Source organism: Talpa europaea, assembly GCF_964194135.1.
Source record: "Talpa europaea genome assembly, chromosome: 8".
Classification (NCBI taxonomy): domain Eukaryota; kingdom Metazoa; phylum Chordata; class Mammalia; order Eulipotyphla; family Talpidae; genus Talpa; species Talpa europaea.
Genome location: NC_140075.1, coordinates 25,373,605 through 25,393,386, shown reverse-complemented (window position 1 = coordinate 25,393,386; position 19,782 = coordinate 25,373,605). Strand labels below are relative to the sequence as shown.

The window sequence follows — 19,782 nt, the reverse complement described above, 5'->3', positions numbered from 1 at the left end:
TGAAATACACTGCTGAGGGGAGCAGCGGGCAGCAGGAGAAGTCTGCGCGCCATGTGGGACCCTCCTCCGGTGACCAGGGAGCAGCCGGGGATCGAACCGGCACCGCAGAGGCTGCGGGCAGCTTCGCAACCCAGCGCTCAACCGCTGTGCCAACGGGGAGGCCCTAAAAGGGAACATTTTAAATGAAAGGGTTATCATGGATCATCTCCCTTTTCTTACCTGTAAAAAAAGATAATATTTTACCCTCTCTACTTTTCTAAACTATCTTCTTAGGAATGGATAAATTAATGAATATCTGAATGATATCTTTAACACATCTGTTATATTATAACAAAAAGAAGTTTCAGGTAATGTGAAATAAAATGGCTAAAAGGTAATGAATGGAATATTAAGTGCTAGTTTGAATAAGCCTTGCAATTTTCCAGAAATGGGACTACAGTCATATCTCAAGGAATTCTTCCATAGTAGAGGCCCAAGAATGTCACAAATGCACCATCTGTTGACCAAGACAATGAAGTTGTCACTCAAATGCATTTCTATCTATTGTCTTTTGCCCCTCCCCAATTTATTTTCCATAGTGAGCAATAGCTGCTGGGATAGATAGCTTAGAAGGAGACCCATTGCTATACTGATACTGCAGAAAACTTAACAGCCTATAAATACAAGTGCTTTGACTATCCCAAATCTAAAGTAACGAAGAATTCCTTTTCTTCTTTTTGCTTAAACTAGAGGCAGCAAAGCACAATGATTTGGTCTGACTTTGAAATTAGATACAGTAGAGTACAAACCCAAGTTTAGCTCTGAAATTTTAAAGAGATTATTTAACCCTGCTCTCTATCTCCTCATCTATAAAATGGTGATAAAAATGCCTACCTCATGGTTGTGAGTTAATTGTTATGCTATGAGAGATGGTTAAGATGAAAGGTCAGTGGAGGGCTGGAGAAAGAATGAAAGCTGGATATGTCTCCGGGAATGGTGGTTTGGGAGAATGGCATCACCACTAGTATGAAGCAGTTTTGCTTATTCCAGAGGGATTGTGATAAGCAGCAACCCCAGTTCCCAGACCTTCAACATTGACAGCCAGCCCCTGGATCAGAAAACTCTTGGGCCCAATCAGTGTATTGCTGCCTCTTGGACATTCTACCCTGTCTCTGTTCTTCTAATAGAAAACTCATCATGCTGTAGGGCTAACCTTAATCCCCTTCACTCTATGGAACCCATTCTGACCTCCTCAGACAATTATCAGTTTACCTCCTGACAACTTCTGATACACATGTAGCAAATCCTAGCTTCCTTTGCTACATATCTTACCATAGTATGTTTATAGTTTGTATCTGAAACTAAGTTGCAATTTCTTGACTACAAGAAGTAAATCTTCACCTTCAGTGAATCACTTCCAGTCCTCCATGAACAGTGGTGCCATGAGCTGTGTGCCACACACTGCCCCTGAGATCCTGAGTTTCTGTGGGGATGATGCATGTCACCTGGAATGACAACTGGGCCCACAAGGCCCACAATCTAAACACTGGATTCATCACTCCCACTTTCTTCCACCTGCTTTGGCTAGAAAAGACTATCTTTCATCTGTTTTGTCTTCAGAATTTAGTGGTAGTGGTGATGATGACAGCTCATTTATTGTGCATGTTTATGCATGTTGGTAGAAAATGCCCTCATATATGACTCTGGATCCTACCATTGTAGGGTAGTTGTTAGTCCAGTTTCCAAATACCCAAGACTTTTCTCTGGCAGCCAAAGCAGATGGAAGTGGCAGAAAATTCATACCCATGGAAGCAGGCTTCAATTACTGACCAACCAGGTATGTATGTATATATATATATATATATATATATATATATATATACGCATTATATATGTATGTATTTTATATATATATATATTATATAATACAAGGTGTTTGTATTCCTCTCTGAATTAGGGCTCTGGAAGCCCCAGTGAGATTAGCCTTCACTTTCTCTGAGGGGTAACTGGCTTGAAACTTACCCACTACTGGCTTTCTCTTTCCTGTTGCACTTCTCCACTTACTGGCATCTGCCAGGATCATTTTCCAAATCCTCATCTCAAAGTGTGCTTCTGGGGAAGCCAGGCATTAACTCTGTATCTGTTCCTTATAAACCACTATCTGAAAAGGGTGTTAATAAGATACTGACTACCTCAATTCTTTTATTACTCTATTAAATTTTTTTCATATTATTTTTACATTGCAAATAGGAAATCAAGGCAAGGAAAGTTAGGAGATAAACCGAGTACACAAAGTTAATATGTGTTGGTGCCAGAATTCAAAGCACAGGGCTCCCTAAATGAAGAGTCTTAAAATTTGCTGATCTCAAAACTTGTTTTCTTATTAACTCCTGAATCTTGTCTTTACTTCTGTAGGTTTTAAGTCTGGATGACCTTGGTCTGTGGTTTGAGGGTGAGTTTTTATTAGAGGTGTTACTTATTTCTTAAATACCCAACTCAGTTGTGGAGGCCAGAGCAGGGGAAAAGCAAAAATAACTGAGTGCCACTCATTATTCCTGCTGGTTCCCTTACTGGTGTCCCTGGGAGAATAAGGCCTTGGTCCTAGTCACTGTTTCTCTAAGAAGATGTTACAATAGCAGAGACAGGTGTTAGGATAAGGAGGACACAGCTGGTGTAGAAAAGGAGAATTAGTGGGGAAAGCCCTTACTTATTGGATGAGCTCTATATTGGTCAAGTTATGTTTGAAAAAATGGTGCTATAAATGGTTGGAAATATTTTGTGTGCAATTAGTAAAGTAAGTTTGAAACCTAGAAGAATTGGTAATAAAGATCTGGGCATAGTGGTGGTTGTGGTGGAAGTCATAGAAGAGGGTAAGATTTGAGCTTAGAATGATGGAGGGTCAAGAATAGAATCTTGGAGAAGGCGCATTTCTGATGTTGGGATGAGGAAGAGAAGTAACCCAAGAGGACAAAGAACCAGAAGGAGAGTCTAGATAGCATTCCTAAAGAATAGAAATAGTTTGGGCCTTCTTGATGGTGCTGGGGTTAAAGTCTCAGCTATCAAGCTATCACTAGCCACTGCAGCACGAGTTTGATCCCTGGCCAGGGAGCTACCCACATGGCCCAGCAAACCTCTCCTGTCTTGCCCGCTGCTCCCCTCGCATCGCAGTGTATTTCAGTAAATCTGCCTCTTCTGTTCCCCACTCTGTCTCTGGTGAATCCTCTCTCTCTTTCTCTCTCTCTCTCTTACACACACACACACACACACACACACACCCCTCTGGCCTACACCCCAGCTCTTATATGCATAAATAAATAAATCTTTTTTTTAAAGATTGATTGATTGATTGATTGATTGATTGATTGATTTATATAAGCACTGGGTACAGTTAGAAGCGTGGGAGGGTGAGAGAATTCATGAAAGCCAGAGCAGGGAACAGAACAGGCAGACCGACGAAATACTCTGCTGCGGGGAGCAGCAGACATGGCAGGAGAGGTCTGCTTGCCATGTGGGACCCTCACCGGTGGCCAGGGATTGAACCGGCGCTGCAGTAGCTATGGATTGCTTCATAGTGCTGATGCTTAGCCCCTTGCACTACCAGAGAGGCTCTGGAAAGTGGTGTTTAAGTCTTTCTAGTCAATCTTCCAATTAATTTAGTAGGTTGTTTGTTTTTGTAAAGGGTATTCTAGAACCCCCGGGTATGGGCTCCCCCAATCCCCAAACCTTCTCAACATAGAGGTTGCCCTCCATCTTAACTTTTTGTGTTTGTTCTCTGTTGTTAATAATTTTGAAGACTACTAGGTAAACCCTTAGGAAACAAATGCTCTAGCTACTCAGTAGAAAAATTCCCAAACATGTACTATTGGTTTTTGAATACTTAGATTAATGTAAACTCATTTAACATAAGCACTTTATAGAAAATAAAACAATTGCATTTGATGATTAAAAAGTCACTCCAGGATCTCACTGTACCCCTGGACCATTATCCTGAACTCCATTATTCTATTACAAAGAAGGCAGGAGAAATAAACACTAGACAAGGAGCCAGGAGATTTGGGCTCTAGTCCCAGCTTCCATTAATTCAGCTCATCTCGGAGAGCTTAGGTTTTCTCATCTTAGAATGAGGTTGACTGTTTCAGTGATTCTCAAACTAATGCTCGTCTCTGATGATATTTTCATCTCTGACGCAAAGGAAGGGCAAAGAGAAAGGAGGGATGAAGGGAGACAGAGAGGGAGGGAGGAGGTGGGAGAGAGAAGAAGGGAGAGAGAGAGAAAGAAATGATGTGGTAAGCTATTAAAAAGTGATTTATTTTTAATTCTTAGATTTTCCCTGTCTACTGTTACATTAAGATACCCTTTCTCTTATAAAACAATGATCATAGGCACTTGTAGTTGTATTTTCAATGTGCTTAGATAGCAGCATAAAAAATTGACAATCTCATGCTGAAATTTTTCTCAAATTTTTAGTGGTCTGTGAAGCCACTGGATGGGAATATTTATTTCTTCTTCAATGCTGGAGTGAAAGTGGCAGGAAGAATTTATAAACTCACTTTCATTTGGATCTTGGAGGAGCGCATCAGGAGTCCCCCAGCAGCACTGCCTGTCTCCCGAAAGAGCCCCGATAGAAGTCTGGGAGCATTCTCCATACTTGTCACACTAGTGACATTTTGAGAAGGAATTTCACAAGCAGAGCTTACATCCCTGGATCTGGAACTTTGAATGCCCACAGATAATTGTGCATCCTTGTAGTGCAGAAAGAAAGAAGCTCTACTTTGTTACACTCCTTGAATCATTTTAAAGGGAATTTCATCAGCTCAAAGGTAATGGAGATGAGACCTGATCAGAACTGGCCATAGAAGCTATGACCATAGAACCCTCCCCCAAAGCCAGAATGAAATTATTCACCTATATTTTTACCTACTGATATGTAGGTCTTACCCTGGCATCTGAAATCAGTGACACAAAGTCCATTCACCTTCTTCCCACTGTGTACCCAGCTATTTCGGCTGTGACTGTTAAAACAGTAGCAGGTCATGTAACAGGGGGGTCCCCAGGAAAGGGGGAGATTCCAGGTTCCCTGCCCCACCCAAAAGGAGGGTGGAGCTGAGCAGAGAGAGAAGAAGCTGCAGAGGAGACCAAGGAAGGAAGGAAGCAGGATGGAGAGCCAGAAGGAGCCCAGGAGGAGGCACATGGAGCAGAGAGACACACAAGGAAACTGTGCTTGCCTTTTGGTCGTGGACTGGGTGGCAGGACTCCCTGCCCTGTAATAGTCAGAGCAAATTGTCACTGGCAGTGGCTTCAAAAAATTAATCTGTGCCACTGAACTGCAGGAAGAATTAAAATACAGAAATTAGAAATCAAAGGCATTGAGTTTAGTGTGAGACTTAATCTGATTAAGTGGAGCTTCACAAACTGCTAGATCTCAAAATTTCATAAAGCTCTAGGGAAAACCTGAGGGGGGTGGGCGCTACTGATTCCACCTTCCAGAGGAAGCCATGAATTTCAATATGCCATAGCAACAGAATATATTTCTCATTAAAGGTGTGGACATAATACTGCGCAGAACAAAACTCCCTGGGAAACCAACACAGAAAAGCGGTGTTGGTGTTCACCCTTAACCTGCAACACATGAGATCTACCCAGAATGTTGTACTTATTGGGGCAAGAAATTGTTTCCTGAAATCAGAGGCATTGTCTTTTTTGGTGAGTAAAGGCCTCATGAAAAGTCAAATGAGAATGGAAGTTTAAGAGAGGCAGGGACACAAACAGACCTGAAGGGCAGGCATTGGAAACCAATACAAAGGAGGAGGGAAGGTGCAATCTGCAAGAGCTATTTCAGGATTTTCAACTGAGCACTTTTACAAGATACTCTGCTAAGCATTTTCTAATCACCAGGTCATTTAACCCTAAAAATAACCTTGAGAAGTAGGTATTTTCCTTTCCCAGAAGGTAAGATAGGCTCTGAGAGTTGAAATCAAGTACTCTGGGTCATATTGTAGAGCCCTAGGCAGTTGCTAGCCTTTGTCTGCTATTGTCAGTTTTTGCTTAAGGTAGCCCAAGTACACCATCTGGGTGAAACAGAGGTTGTCCTGGAGGCAAATGCAAATGAGCTGTTACTGTTAGTGGCTTAATCTATTGCTTTAACAAACTGCTTCCACTGGAGTCAACCTGAAGATAAATCAGCTCAAAGACTGGTACCTGGTGAGAGGCCCTCCCTCCCAGGCTTCTGTAGGTGTGCCTAGTTTGCAACTTTCCCCTAAGTTTCATAGGCTGCAGAAACCTCCCTTGGGACAGAGCCACCTCTTTGGTGATTTTAGTTTCAGGAGATTTCTCACCAAGTGGTGTATTCCTGGGTATTCCTTATTATGTCATCTTCCAATCCTAAAGTGTCAGAATAATAATAAAAAAAAGACATTACCATGTGTGCAGTTGCACAAGGTATCCATTACTATGAATCCTTGACTGTGTTAAATGGCTGTGATAGCTGGGGTATTTGTAAGCAATGAAACATATATCATCAGAAAAAGAAATCTGTTTTCCTACATCTGTTCCCTCCTTAATGAAGAAAGGAATTCAATTAAGGCTTTTTGGTGTAATTTCCAGTTCTTTGGACCTGAGGAAACATCAACTTAGTAGCTTAGAAACTAATGAAAATCATTTCTTAACATATACACCAAAAAGGACTTTTGTACACATGTATGCTATCCTTCCTTTCTGCACCAAATCAAAGGCAGGTGTACTTCATAGGAATTGTTTCTATCCATGAGCATATTGGGTGACAATACCTTCTTGCCTGATCACCTGTGAAAGAGCTTCACAATTTAAACACCTGAAGAAAAAGGACAGAAAGTTGTTGTTTTTTTAAAATTTTTGTTGATGCAAAAGCAAACAAATCTTCAGTCAGTATATGGAAAGTACTTGTATAAATAATAATATAGCAAAAAGAGGGGCAGTTAGCAGACATCTACTTCCTCAGCTGCACAGTTTATCCTTCATTGCTCTTTCATACTTTTCCTTGGTGGAACTTGGGTTAATGCAGACCAAACCATGAACACAATCAATTGGAAAAATGAATTTTCAACAAATAAATGACTTCTGTAGTTACAAGGTAAAGTAGAAATGGATGTTGAAAGCAGATTCAATGCTATGTAGAACTTAATATCTTTTTGCTGATATGGGTATAGGCTATCTTATCAGGTGTGGCTTGTTAGCTTTTTTGTCTCTAAGCATGGTGGGTCTTACTTAGTCACCAAGTTTGGCTCTGACTCCCTCTGGCTAAACCAGCAAAGATTTATGAGACCAGAGTGAAGGAATCAGGGTCTTTGACAAGCAAATAGAGTGAAGCTAACTACCCCTCTTGGAATTGAGTCCACAACCCTGGCCTCATTAACACCATATGAGCAATTGGCCACCATGACTACTACTGCATAACAAATTAGAGACTGTATTATATGACTGTGGCCATCTTTCCATCATCTTCTAATGCTATATCAAACATGTTGCTAAAACACATAGAAGAGGTCCTGTTTTATTGCAAAATTCTTAGAATCAAGATTTCATTGACAAATCTGATAGAGGGGAAAATAAATAAATGAATTTTGTTTCAATAATCAGCCTTCAGATTGTGCCAGTTCTTTCAAAGTCCTATGTGTAAAAGGTACAGATGTGCTGATAATATTAAAAATGAAGAATTTCTAATCTGGCCCAACAAGGGACTGTCACTCTGTGCTTCCCAGTGCTGTTGATAATGGCTGCCAGCCTCCAACATTCAGTGCTGCTGTTTTTCAGGGCTCACTTTGAATAATCCAAGCATCCCCAAGTATTTTATTGCTCTGTGAGTACCTCGCTGAAGTCCTAATAACAGCTAAGAGTTTTCTCTAGGAATTTAAAAACCAGAAAGCTTGATTTTTTTTTTCCCTTTGAGAATGGAGTGGCTGCTACGTCCTCTAATACCTAAAGTCTGTCCTCCTGCTCTCTATGAAGAGTAACTGGTTTGGGAGAACTCAGTTTAGCAGATAGGATGTAGGGAAGCAGAAATGATAAGCAAAGGTGTAGGGTGCTGGGGAGGGTGTATATAAATCTGACATTGTCCACTTTGCAATCATATAAACAAGGTGGTAGAGCATAAAATGTTCTGGAAAATGATTAAACTTGAAGTCAGAGAGTACAAGCCTGGGCACAAGCTCTGCCACTTACCAGATGTTTAAATAGAGACAAATCACTTTGTTTATTCTCTACCAGACTTGATGGGAGGACCAACGACAAAACAAGTACCAAAACTCAGTATCTGAAGTGTATCTATCTCACCCATCTATCCTAATTTCTTTTCTTCCCACTCTTTCTTTCAGTTATCCCTGAGAACAAGTACTTCAGCTGTCATATTCAAAATTATTTCTGCAGACCTGGATGAATTAAATCCTAAGGCAGTCGAGTGATCATTATTGGTGAATTTGGGGAAAATCTCAACGAATGGACAAGTTCTCACATAGAGGTAAATGTTCTGCTTTCCCTCAAACTATAAGCTGAAACTATAGGCTGAAAATAGTTCTAACCTGGTATTGAAACAGTTCACTCTGGGCACAGTAAAGGTACACAGGGGTCACCAGGAATCCAAGGAATACACTAATGCTTCCAGCATTCCTTTCCACTTCTTTCTGTGGTGGGGTTATTTGACTGGTAAAACAAGTAAAGTGCTATGTCAGATATCTTAAGTTCAGTAAAGTATGTGAAAAAGGCATGTGTACAGAACAGGGAAAAATTTTGGTGGCAAAATAGCATATTTTTTACCTATTATATAACCATAAACGAAAATATGCAGTTAATCCAAGAAGGCATCTGGAATTATGCCCAACTTTTCATAGTTCAGTGATAAGTAGCAATTTATTTATTTATTTTTAAATATTTATTTATTTATACAAGCACTGGGTACAGTCAGAAGCGCGGGATGGTGAGAGAATTCACCAGAGCCAGAGCGGGGAGCAGAACAGGCAGGCTGACGAAATACACTGCTAAGGGGAGCAGCGGGCTGCAGGAGAGGTCTGTCACGCCATGTGGGGCCCTCGCCCAACGGCCGGGGATCGAATGGGCACTGCAGAGGCGGCGGGCAGCTTCACAACCCAGCGCTCAACCCCTGAGCCACCAGGGAGGCCCCATAAGTAGCAATTTAGATGGCATAATCTAGATTAATAATTTTCTTAAGGAACCATATACAAACCCCCCAAAATGAAATGAATTATAATGGGGAGGAATATTTTTTAAAACTGGTATCATGACCAAAGTGGAAAAGACTTGACTTTAGTGGTTCGTGTGGGAGAGAAAATAAAATCTTACAAGTTGAGCTAAATGCAAACACAACAATTGTCATTGGTGCTGTCTTAAAGTCAACTCAGTGTTAGGCTTTATGTATAGGCCAAGATAAAGGAGGAGAGTTTAGGTGGAAGTTCAGTTAGAGTTTAGACGAAGTCCAGTTTAGAGAGAAGACAATCTGGACTGCTTTTAACATGGCCATCAAAGATGACGCCATCTCTAAAACGTGTGCTACAGGGAGTGGTGAAGGGTAGAGAACTCCTTAGCCAGGAGAACAACAGGATGGACAGTGGGGCACAGAGGCAAGCACAACAGGTGCTTCTGCTCTGTGAAAGGTCACCATGTGCAGAAAATCCAGGTAGATTTCAGAGAGGTAGTAGGGGCAAAGTGCAGCCTCTAGAGGGAAGCAGTCTGGGTACAATAGAAGAAAGGACATTCTTTTTCTTGGTATTTCTGATGTCCAGTAGAAAGTGTGGGGCCTAGGGCTCAGGAAGAAAATCTTAAGGCAGAATCAAGACCGTGGTTGTTCATAAAGAAAATAAGAAATTATTTGGGGCTGCCCGTGTCCTCTGCCAACATCAGCCCAGAATTGCCACCCATATACCTCTTGGGTTCCTCTTTAGCCTACATAGACATCTCTTCCTACTGTCTCTTCTCTTGACAGCTGCTCTTGCCCTGCAGTTCCCTGGCCAGCAGACAGAAGGGGGCACCCTGTACCCTCAGCTTTACCAGGAACCCGTCCAACAGCCCCAAACCTGGGGATCTGACAAAAGGCTGGGTGGATGTCAGCCTAGGAGGGACTGGAAAGGGCCCCTCTGTATATATTGCCTCCTATCTCTTTAGATTCCACAGGGCTGGTACCCTAAAATGCAGACTAGGTTTAGAAGAGGGGTAGACAGAGAACGGATTCTAATGTCGCTTGATCTAATAGAGGGCAGAGTGCGGAGCTCTGGAAGCTTTCTGGGGCACAGGAGAAGTTACTCTGCCTAGTAACAATGGAAAACTGAGGGGGTTGGTAAAATGTACTGATTTACTATTTAAAAGGGGAGGGGCTCTCTTAAGGTTCAGAAAAGGACTATCCAGGGAATTGGAAACTTTGTTATCAATGGACAGGAACCCTTCCAGCACAGTTTTTTCTCCGTGTCGCTCCAAAAACCACAAGCACACACCCCTCTGACCTGTCGATGACTGCAGTTCCGAACAAGGCTTTCAGGCTGGAGCAAAGTATTGAAGTCCAACACACACTCACACGCACACACGCAAGCACACAAACCCCGCACGAGGGCGAAGTGGGCAAAAGGAGAGGCTTGGTGCCCAGCCTCGGTGCGCGGGAGCTAGGCACTAGCTTTTGTTTGAGAAGCAGAACTGGGCTGGGGGCACCCGCTCCTCGCCAGGGGCGCGCTCCTGGGTTGAGAGCGCCGCGCGGTGCGTTGCGGTGCGCTGCGGTGCGGTGCGGGGGAGGCCCCAGGGCGCCCGCCTGGGTGCACCGCGCTGCCCCCGCCCGCCCCGCGCGCCTGGCGCTGCGCTCTCGGCTGGGCCCGCGGCCGCGGCGCGCTCGGCTGGGGAGAGGCTGGAGGGTGGGCGGGCCGCGCGGTTGGCGCTGGCGCTCTGCAGTGCAGGGGAGTGTTAGCCCAGCTCCCTATATGGTCGCGCATTAGCTCGGCGCTGTCGAGGCTGGGCGAGCAGCCTGAGCGGGAGGAGGAGGAGCGGGAAGCGCGGCGGCAGCAGCGAGCGCGCACCGAGCGGCCGCCTGGGGAAGCCGCGGCGCTGGGCACTGGGGCATCGCCGACGCCTCGGGAGCCATGGCCGAGGGGGCAGAAGGAGGCGAGGACGAAATCCAGTTCCTGCGGACGGTGAGTCCCCGCGGCGGGGGCGAGGCGGGGGCAGGCGGGGAGGGGTGCGGCGCCGGCCGCGGAGGGGCTGCGGGGCGCGGGTGCCGGGAATGTTCTCCGCACCCGCGGGCTGCAGAGGCGCGCCCCCGCGTACCCGCCCCGCCGCGAGGGGCTGCGCGGGAAGGGGCTCCTGCGCCCTCGCTCCTCTCCTCCGCGGCTGCTCCCCCCAGCCCGAGCCTCCACGGCCGCCGCTCGCTCTCCGGGCAACTCGCTACTTGATCTGAAACCTTTGATGCCCAAACTTCCAGCCAGGGTTTGCTCGCGGTTGCCCTGGCCCGGAGGAGCCCAAGTGGAAGATCTCGCCCCAAAGTCGGCTCGCCCCGTCACCCCATTATTCCACCCCAGCCCTCGTCCTCCTCGGAGGCGCCGCGCGCATTGGGGAAACGCAAAAGCGAACCAGACGGGCAGAGGCGAGCGCAGGGAACTGAGGACTGGAAACCGGCGCGGGGGCCGGGCCCCAGACCCGGCGTCGTTGGGAAGGGAATGCACGCGTCCTGGACGCCCCGCACCTTGAGCCCCAAGCCGGCAGCTGCTGCCCGAGCGTTTCTTGACTGCCCCAAGCAGAGGAGCCGAGGCTTCAGCTGCCGGCCCCGCGGGCGCCGCAGGACGGGGAAACCCCGGGTCGTGGCTCCGCGTCACTCAGGCTTCCTCCCTGGCACCGGAGGGCGCTGCTCCGCCCCAGATCTCGGGGAAGCGGCGAGGGGGTGGGGGAGCGCCCCTTACAGCCGAGTCAACCTTGCCCCGGCGGATCTGAGGCAAAGCCTTTCAAGGTGAACCACCACCCGGGGGGCTCGGGGGCATCGGGATGCGTCCCAGCTCTGGTTTCTCCAGGTGACCTTGAGCAAGTCCCGTAAATGCCCCTTCCTAGCCTCAGTGCTCTCAGGTGTAAAGTGGAGAAGTGTTTCATAGCTTGCGGGGTGATCGGGATGAAGAGAGAGTGAACGTCCTAAGGCTTGGGAAACTGTGTGCTCTGTAAGTGTATGTGCTGTCTGGCTCTCAGCAATCAGAACGAAATTCTCTCCTCTCTCTCTCCTTTTCATTAAGTCTCCCCTTCTGCCCCGTGCTCTGAAGAGCACAGTTTAGCTCTTGCCCCTCGTTGGGACCATCCCCTCTCCTGTAAGAAGTGCTTTCATGCAGCTCCCTTTAGTTTCTCTTCTAAGCAGGGTTCCTCTGCCAGTGCTGGGACTTCAGTCTTATTTGGGGATACGTGGAAGGACCCACCACCCATCCAGTACTGCAGAATCATCCTTCTCTTCTCTTGGATCTGATCTGCAGACTGAAACCCAATCCTCTTTTCTCACCCTGCACACAAGATGGCCCCACAGTTGCGACTCCTCACAGCCCTTTTGTGACAAAGCTGCCTTCTCTCCCCAAAGTCCCGTGGAATCGCTGTGCCTTCTCGCCAACAGGTGTCCTGAGTGTGGGAGGAGTGGCCGCTCGGGTACTCTCTGCCTTGTGCCCCTCAATTACTTGTTTCTTCTGCTCATTATGAAACATCTTCTAGGCCTGACTGGAGAAATTCTCTTCTGCCAGGGAGGGTCAGTATTGACTAGAAGACCCTCCGGGTCAAGGCTTGGGGTCCTGTGGTTTTCTTGAGCTCCCAATTTACCTGTTTCTCTTGGCTTTTGTGGTCACCTTCCCTGACTTTTCCTCCACCAGGCAGCATGACTGTTTTTTGGTACACCTGTTAACTGTTTTTTGTTGTTCTTGTTTTTGGTACACCTCTAACCAGGGCAGTGATTTCTTAAGCTCTTTACTCCAGGGTTTCCTGCGCCAGAGATCAGACCAGGTGGAGTCCTTTTAATAGGTATTCATGCCCCCCTGTGAGATTCCAGGATCCAAGTTAAGAGCCTTTGTTGCAGAGTTACTGTTGTGGTTTAGAGAGAGAACTCAAAGTTACCTTGGGGCAAGAGGCTCCAAATGTGACCTAATTGATGCTTTTCCTTCCAACAATCACCTTATGTATTTTTACCGTTTTACCGTGAAGCAGTTCAACTTCTTCATCTTCAGGTTACTGGGGAGAAAAGAGGTGATGAAATTGAGGCATAGGAATCACGTGACTTAGCCAAGGTTGCCCAGCAAGTTACTGAGAATTGTCCTTACATAATGATAGATTCCCACTGGAGCCTGGCATTGAGCATTACTACAGCATTACAGTCACAGAATATGCTAAGGTTTGAACTGCTGCTTTCTAAACTCCGACCCTCCCCCCTCTTTTACCATGAATTAGTCAAAATGATTTTTTGAATCCAATCATTATAAGATATTGATTTGCACAAAATTTTGACTTTATCTTGCTGCTTTTAGGGGAGCCAGGAACCCCAGGAGTGGGATTCTTTCACCTTTGATATGCCTGGGTGCAAAAGGTCACTTTAGTTTAAACTCCCCCATCTATCTATACGTCAGAGTTTCTTTATTTCCCCCAAAACAGTATCTTTTAAAGCATTTTGGCCATATGTTAGTCAGGCAATGCCTCTTCACCTTTACATTGTCCTAGACCAGGAAGGGATTGACGATATGTGATGATAAAATAGAGTTGTATCTTTGCAGCCATGAACTTTAGAGGATTGTCATTCCAGAGAGCAAGATTTCTCAAACTACCTTTGAAAAATACGTCATAGAATAGTATTTTGGTGAGGATCCATGTCAGATCACTGGTGGTTGCGGTCCTGCTTCTTGTGATAGTGACAAAATTGGAAAGCAGTTCGATCTACCAGTGACATGAAATGGACAGAATTACTGCAGTAATCATTATAGGTGTATGTAGTGGAGCTGTGGGTACCTGCTAGGTGGTGGTGTTCATCTTGCTTGTATACTCTGGGACTTTTGAAGTCCACATTCTCCTAAGTAGGGGGCAGGCCCTAAACAAGGGGTTTGGAAGCATCAGAACATCATGTTAACTAAATGCTCCTGTACCTGAAACCTGAAAATGACTGAGTAAAAACTACAGATCCTCTTCTGGCTGTCTGATCACTGGCAATTTTAAGTCAATGAGAAAGAGAGAGAGAGAGAGAGAGAGAGAGAGAGAGAGAGAGAGCAAGTCAGACAGACAGACTTATGAATTTCTTTTAGACTAAAATTTTCCCTCCCCCTCCTGCTGGCAGTGGCATCATCCTCCCTTCCAATTGCTCTTGCTGACGTAGCTGGTGTCACTGACGTGGCTCTGAAGCGGCTCAGAAGCAGATAAACCTGCCAAGCACCGATCCGAAAGTAAGAAGTTATGATGAGAGGAGTGACAATTACCCTATCTCTAGACAGTTGGTGGAGCGGCTGGCACTGCATCATGCTTTGAGGGTGCCAGGGAGAAGATGTTTTCTCCCCCACCCTCCAACCCGATTTTTTTTTCCCCTTAGACTACATAGCAGTTAAAAAAAAAAAAAAAAAAAAGAAAACAAGGAAAAAACTCCAAGCCTCAGCTTATTGTTTTTCAAATGCTACAGCCTCCTTGCCAACCCCCCTCTTCAACACAAAGTTAATTGAAACAGAATTCAAAGTAAGAGAGACATTCATTCTGATTAGTTTCAATTAAATATTGGTCATAGATGCCTAATTTAGCCCTCCATGTAGAAAGTTGTCCTCCTTCATCTAAACTTGCTGCTCTCAAGGCACAAGAGAAGACACTTGGGCTGAGACTCCAGATTGAGCCCTATAGAGTGACTAGGTCAAATCCCTGACTTGGAGCTGGGGCACTAATGTGAGCTCCAGTCTCTCAGGAGCATGAGCTCCTGGGTTGGGGTGCCACTGATTTTTTACTCCGGTGGTTTATGGATTCCTGCTGCCTTCTTCCCTCCACAGAGTCCAATTTACATAACTGTGTGATACTGGTGTCCTGCTTTTGGTAGCTTTTCCTTGAGGAGGAGGGGGGAGGGGGTGACCGGGAGTAAGTGACTTCTGCCTTCAGGCACTGTAGCTCAGCTCAGGGCACCGGAGGGGTAGGAATATGGAGGGAGCACTAGAACACAGACCCCAGTTACCCAGAGGTGTTGTTGGACAGCTGGGGCCTTCATCTGAATTAGGTTTGATAGTTAAAAGGACAAAACTTGGAGTCTCCTGTTGTCACTTCCCACCTTCTCAGTCTCTTTTTCCCTTGGCTTCTCAGAGCTGATCTTACTCAAGAGCTGTATCAGAATAGCTGAACGCCCAGTATCCCCTCCTTTCCAGGGTCGTGTCCCAGGTGGATGTAAGAAGGCATCTAGGTCCTCCTTATAAGGAATAAACTTGCATTAGAAAGGCCACATCAGCACTAGTCAGGGTGGCTCATATCTCTAAAGCACTGATGGCCCAAGACCAGGGCTGCCCTGGGGAATATTTAGCTGCTGAGCTCCAGGGGAGGGAGAGGATGGTGATGGTGAACTTGGAAATATTTGGGAGTATGTTGTATCCGCCTGAAACCAAGATCAGGCCTGCAGCTTTAGAATGTCTGCAGATTTTTTCTTATGCTAATGTGTTTGTTAAGATGAGAACCCCTTAAGTGAATACATTTTTTATTTTTTCAATAATTCTTTATTCTTTTTCCAATGTTGATTTAGAGGAATCACAAATACATTCTCTAGTTTCTTAAAAATGAGCTGAGGGGAAAATATTAAAAAAAAAAAAAGAAAGAATGGGAGGAATTTATCTGGAAAGCAAAAGACTGATAATTATTTCTGGATTTGTATTTAAGTAGGTCTTATTATGTCTATCTGTGTCTATTTGCCTCTTATACTTAGTTTGTGATAGTTTTCACTCCTCCCTGGGAAAGAGGTTTTACTTTATAATTTGATTTGTCCTTTACCCTACTTCTTGAAGACTTTTTAGTTTGGAAGCCACCAGTTCCATCATTTTCTAATTGATTTGGTTATCCTCTTGAATAATTCTTACTGATTTCTCACATAGGGCCAGAAGGTCCTATTTCCTTAGAAACCAATACATTAGCTCATTTTCCACAATTCTATATCTGTATAAAGCCAGATATAGAATTCTATATTAGTTCTGTCTTTAAGCTACTGTTATAGGACAGGGAGAGGGGCAGCCCAAACCCCGCAAACCTGACTATTTTAAATGGGTTTTGCCATTTGTCGTATTAACACAAAACATATGAGACTTTAATGGGAAGGAACTTTAATAAAACTAGGAAACAATACAGGAAAGGCAAAGAGTCTAGTTTTTAAATGAAGTACCCAAAGTTACCCCCATCTCCTCGTGGGTAAAAGTTTATTTATATGGGATTGGCCCAGAACAAGGCCCCAAAGCCTGCCATAAGTTTAAAGCATTTTTTAGTGGGGACCCACAGAAAAGGGCCAGAAACAACCAGATAAGCCCAGAAGGAAAAGAGAAAAATTAACATTAAGATAAAAGCTGTCATTGTCACTTTTCCACAGGTCTCACCCACATTTGTGTCACCCAGTCCACGACCAAAAGACAAGTGCAGTTTTTTTACGTGTTTTTAGGCTTTATGTGCCTTTTTTAGGTTTTTTTTTTTTTTTGCTTTATATTTTATTTATTTATTTATTTATTTTTTAGTTTTCTCTGCATCCTCTTCTCTTCTTGCTCAGCTCCACCCTCCCTTGGGTGGGGCAGGGAACCTGAAACCTCCCCCTTTCCTGGGGTCTACCCCATTACACTACCTTTTTAAAAAGTTTTATCCAGCAGGCACGGAGTAATGTAATAGAAAAATTGAACACAGAGGCAGGAATTCTTATTTCTAGCCCTACCTCACTGTGACCTTGAATAAGTCACTTAAAGAAATTAAAGTTTTGTTTTTCCTTCCCCCATGAAGATAGAACTTGCTTTAACAACATCACAGAAGTGCCCTGGAAGGCAATAATAATTCCAACAAGGCTCCAAGTGAGAAAAAAGGGTGTGTTGTGCAAGGTATTATTATGATTGTGTATTTCCAGCTCTAGAACTCTGCTTATGAATGGATAGTGTCATAGAAAAAGCAACAAATGGGCCTCCCCGGTGGCGCAGCGGTTGAGCACTGGGTTGCGAAGCTGCCTGCAGCCTCTGCAGCGCCAGTTTGATTCTGGGCCACTGGTGAGGGTCCCACGTGGTGCGCAGACCTCTCCTGTCTTGCCCGCTGCTCCCCTCAGCAGTGTACTTCGGTCCTTCTGCCTGTTCTACTCCCTGCTCTGGCTCTGGTGAATTCTCTCACCTTCCCGTGCTTCTGACTGTACCCAGTGCTTGTATAAATAAATAAATAAATCTTTAAAAAGAAAAAGCACCAAGTGTCCCCCTTTTCTTTTTTTTTTTTTAAGATTTATTTATTTATTTATTTATTTATTTATTTATTTATTTATTTATACAAGCACTGGGTATACACGGGAGAGTGAGAGGATTCATCAGAGCCAGAGCGGGGAGCAGAACAGGCGGACAGACGAAGTACACTGCTGAGGGGAGCAGTGAGCATGGCAGGAGAGGTCTGCGCACCATGTGGGACCCTCGCCTGTGGCCTGGGATCGATCCGGCGCTGCAGAGACTGCGGGCAGCTTCTCAGCCCAGCGCTCAACCGCTGCGCCACTGGGGAGGCCCAAGTGTCCCCCTTTTCTAGTATGCTTTCCACTTCAGGCCCCCACCTTCGTGACTATTAGACATCTAACAACTGTCTCCAAAGTTGATCTACTCTCAGTATAGCTGGGAAACTGACTAAAGGGAACACCAACTTCTCTCAAGCTTTTAGCCTCGAATGGGAAGGCAAGTCTGGTGATACAATACCCTTCAAAGAGTCAGGCAGGCCCCAGCTTTCCAGCCACCAACCAGAGCATTCAGAGTTCTTTTTTGTCTTCTCAGAAAATTAGCAAAGCTGCTGTTTCCCATTGGGCCATCAATTCTTATTGAATCCCATATCTCTTCCTTTCAAAGCTACCCCTCTCATTTCTTCCCTTCGCTTTCTTGATGAGCCCATTCTTCCTTTCCCCAGAGCACTGGGACCAGCTTTATTATAGAGCCAACCCTGTTTTTCCTCCCGGGGATTTTGTCAGGGCCTTTGAAAAGTTCCTTTTGGCTGCACCTGGACTAAGCAGATGCCTTTGTGGTGGGGAACCCAGCCAATGCTGAGGCTGCAGGGCACCGCTTCTCCCCAGGGAGCCACGTTGGGTCTTCAGGGCTTCCACCGGTGTCCTCTCAGCCATTTTCCCCATTTGGAAGCCGGTGGGGTATTTTAGGGACAAAGACATTTCCAGGCTCTGCAGTTTCCCTTGCTTCAGTGAATTTTGCCATCATAGCACCTCTTCAAAAAGAGGGAAGAAAAAGTGCTGGCACCTCAGCCCTGATCCTGCTACAGAGATGGACCTCAGGAGGTGCCAAGATTATTTTTTTTTCCTCCTTATGTCATTTTCGATTTCTGGTTGTTAGAAAACAAAGTTCAGATTAGCTTTGAGACGGGTGATGCAGTATTCAAAAATAAAAGAGCTGTGCCTCCTCTCCCCACATTGCTGCTCTAGCTCAGAGCACATTGCTGATGTTACAGGAATACATTAGGCTATTGTGTTTTTGTTTCTGGTTTTGGGTGGGATGCTGCTGTACAGGTCGGAGACACTGAGGCACCAGGCCATTTTTCATTTATTTGCTTCCGTTCTTTCATCTTCTATCTGCTTAGACAGTGAGCTCCTCATTGATTTCAGTTCTTCCAGTTCCCACACAGGTTTGCCTACTTGGGGAGGTCTTATTTTTTATTGGATTCAGCACCCAAGAAGAAAGAAAGCAAACATTATACCCTCAAATCAGATTACAAAGAGATTCAGAAATTTCCCTTGCCAATGGTCATCCCCTTGGGTGACAAGCTGGTTGCTGCTACTTACTTCTAGAGTGCAAAGGGGATGGGAGGGACCTTGGAAATAGAAGAAGGAGGACGTGCTGCTGCCTGTGCAGCATCTTACAGTTTTTCTGATTTTGGTTTCTGTGCTGTTTTATGCTGTGGGAACCAGCCTGAGTGACGGGCAGGGCAGCACAGCTCTAAGGGAAGTGTAAGAATAAAAATCGGGTTGATGGGTTGATGTCAATGTCAGTGTGACCATGTACAGAAGACTGTACTTCTCCTTGGTCTGCCTTTGGAATAAGGTATTGACTCCAGAAACTTCCTCAATCAAAATACTGAAATATGAAATTGTTAGCTCAGCAGGTACCATGAATGATTAACACCATTAACAGCCGAGCAGAGCCAGTCCTGAAGAAACAGGAACTCAAGTGATTAAAGATGGGAGCACTTGGGAACAGGAGCGAGAGGGGAAGAGGGTGAGCGGGCCCTGCACTGGTTCCTGGAAACCCTGAGGAGGCAGAAGCATCAGGGCACAAAAGTTGGTTCTGGGGGTGATGGTATAGAGATTACATCTTTATCTACTTTTGATCAGAGGAGCAGAACCTGGAGCTACATGGGAGGAAGTCGCCAACCTCATTTGAGGCACTGGAAGGGCACAATTTGCAGCCAAGACTAGTGAGAATAAAGACAGGAAGTCCCAACCTAACAGGTTCTTGGAAACCTGACTTTGAGCAAAAGACTGTATCACAAAACCAGGTGCTCCAATAATGTCATTTTGTTCAGCCTTGGCCAGGGTTGTTTATGTTGCTTAATTATTTATTTATTTTTAAATGTTTTAATCAAGGTGACATTGGTTTACAACACTGAACG

General features: G+C 45.1%; 1 protein-coding gene across 2 annotated transcripts in view; it reads left to right on the top strand.

The window, feature by feature from the left end:
- Positions 1-11,087: 11,087 nt before the first annotated feature.
- Positions 11,088-19,782, top strand: part of RYR3 (ryanodine receptor 3) — a gene marked incomplete at both ends in the record, with an annotated part of 506,236 nt that continues 497,541 nt past the window's right edge. For both annotated transcript variants that reach the window (XM_084241349.1, XM_084241348.1), the window contains one exon: positions 11,088-11,138. In XM_084241349.1, the coding sequence (XP_084097475.1) occupies positions 11,088-11,138 (51 nt within the window). The remainder of the gene's footprint in view (positions 11,139-19,782) is intronic.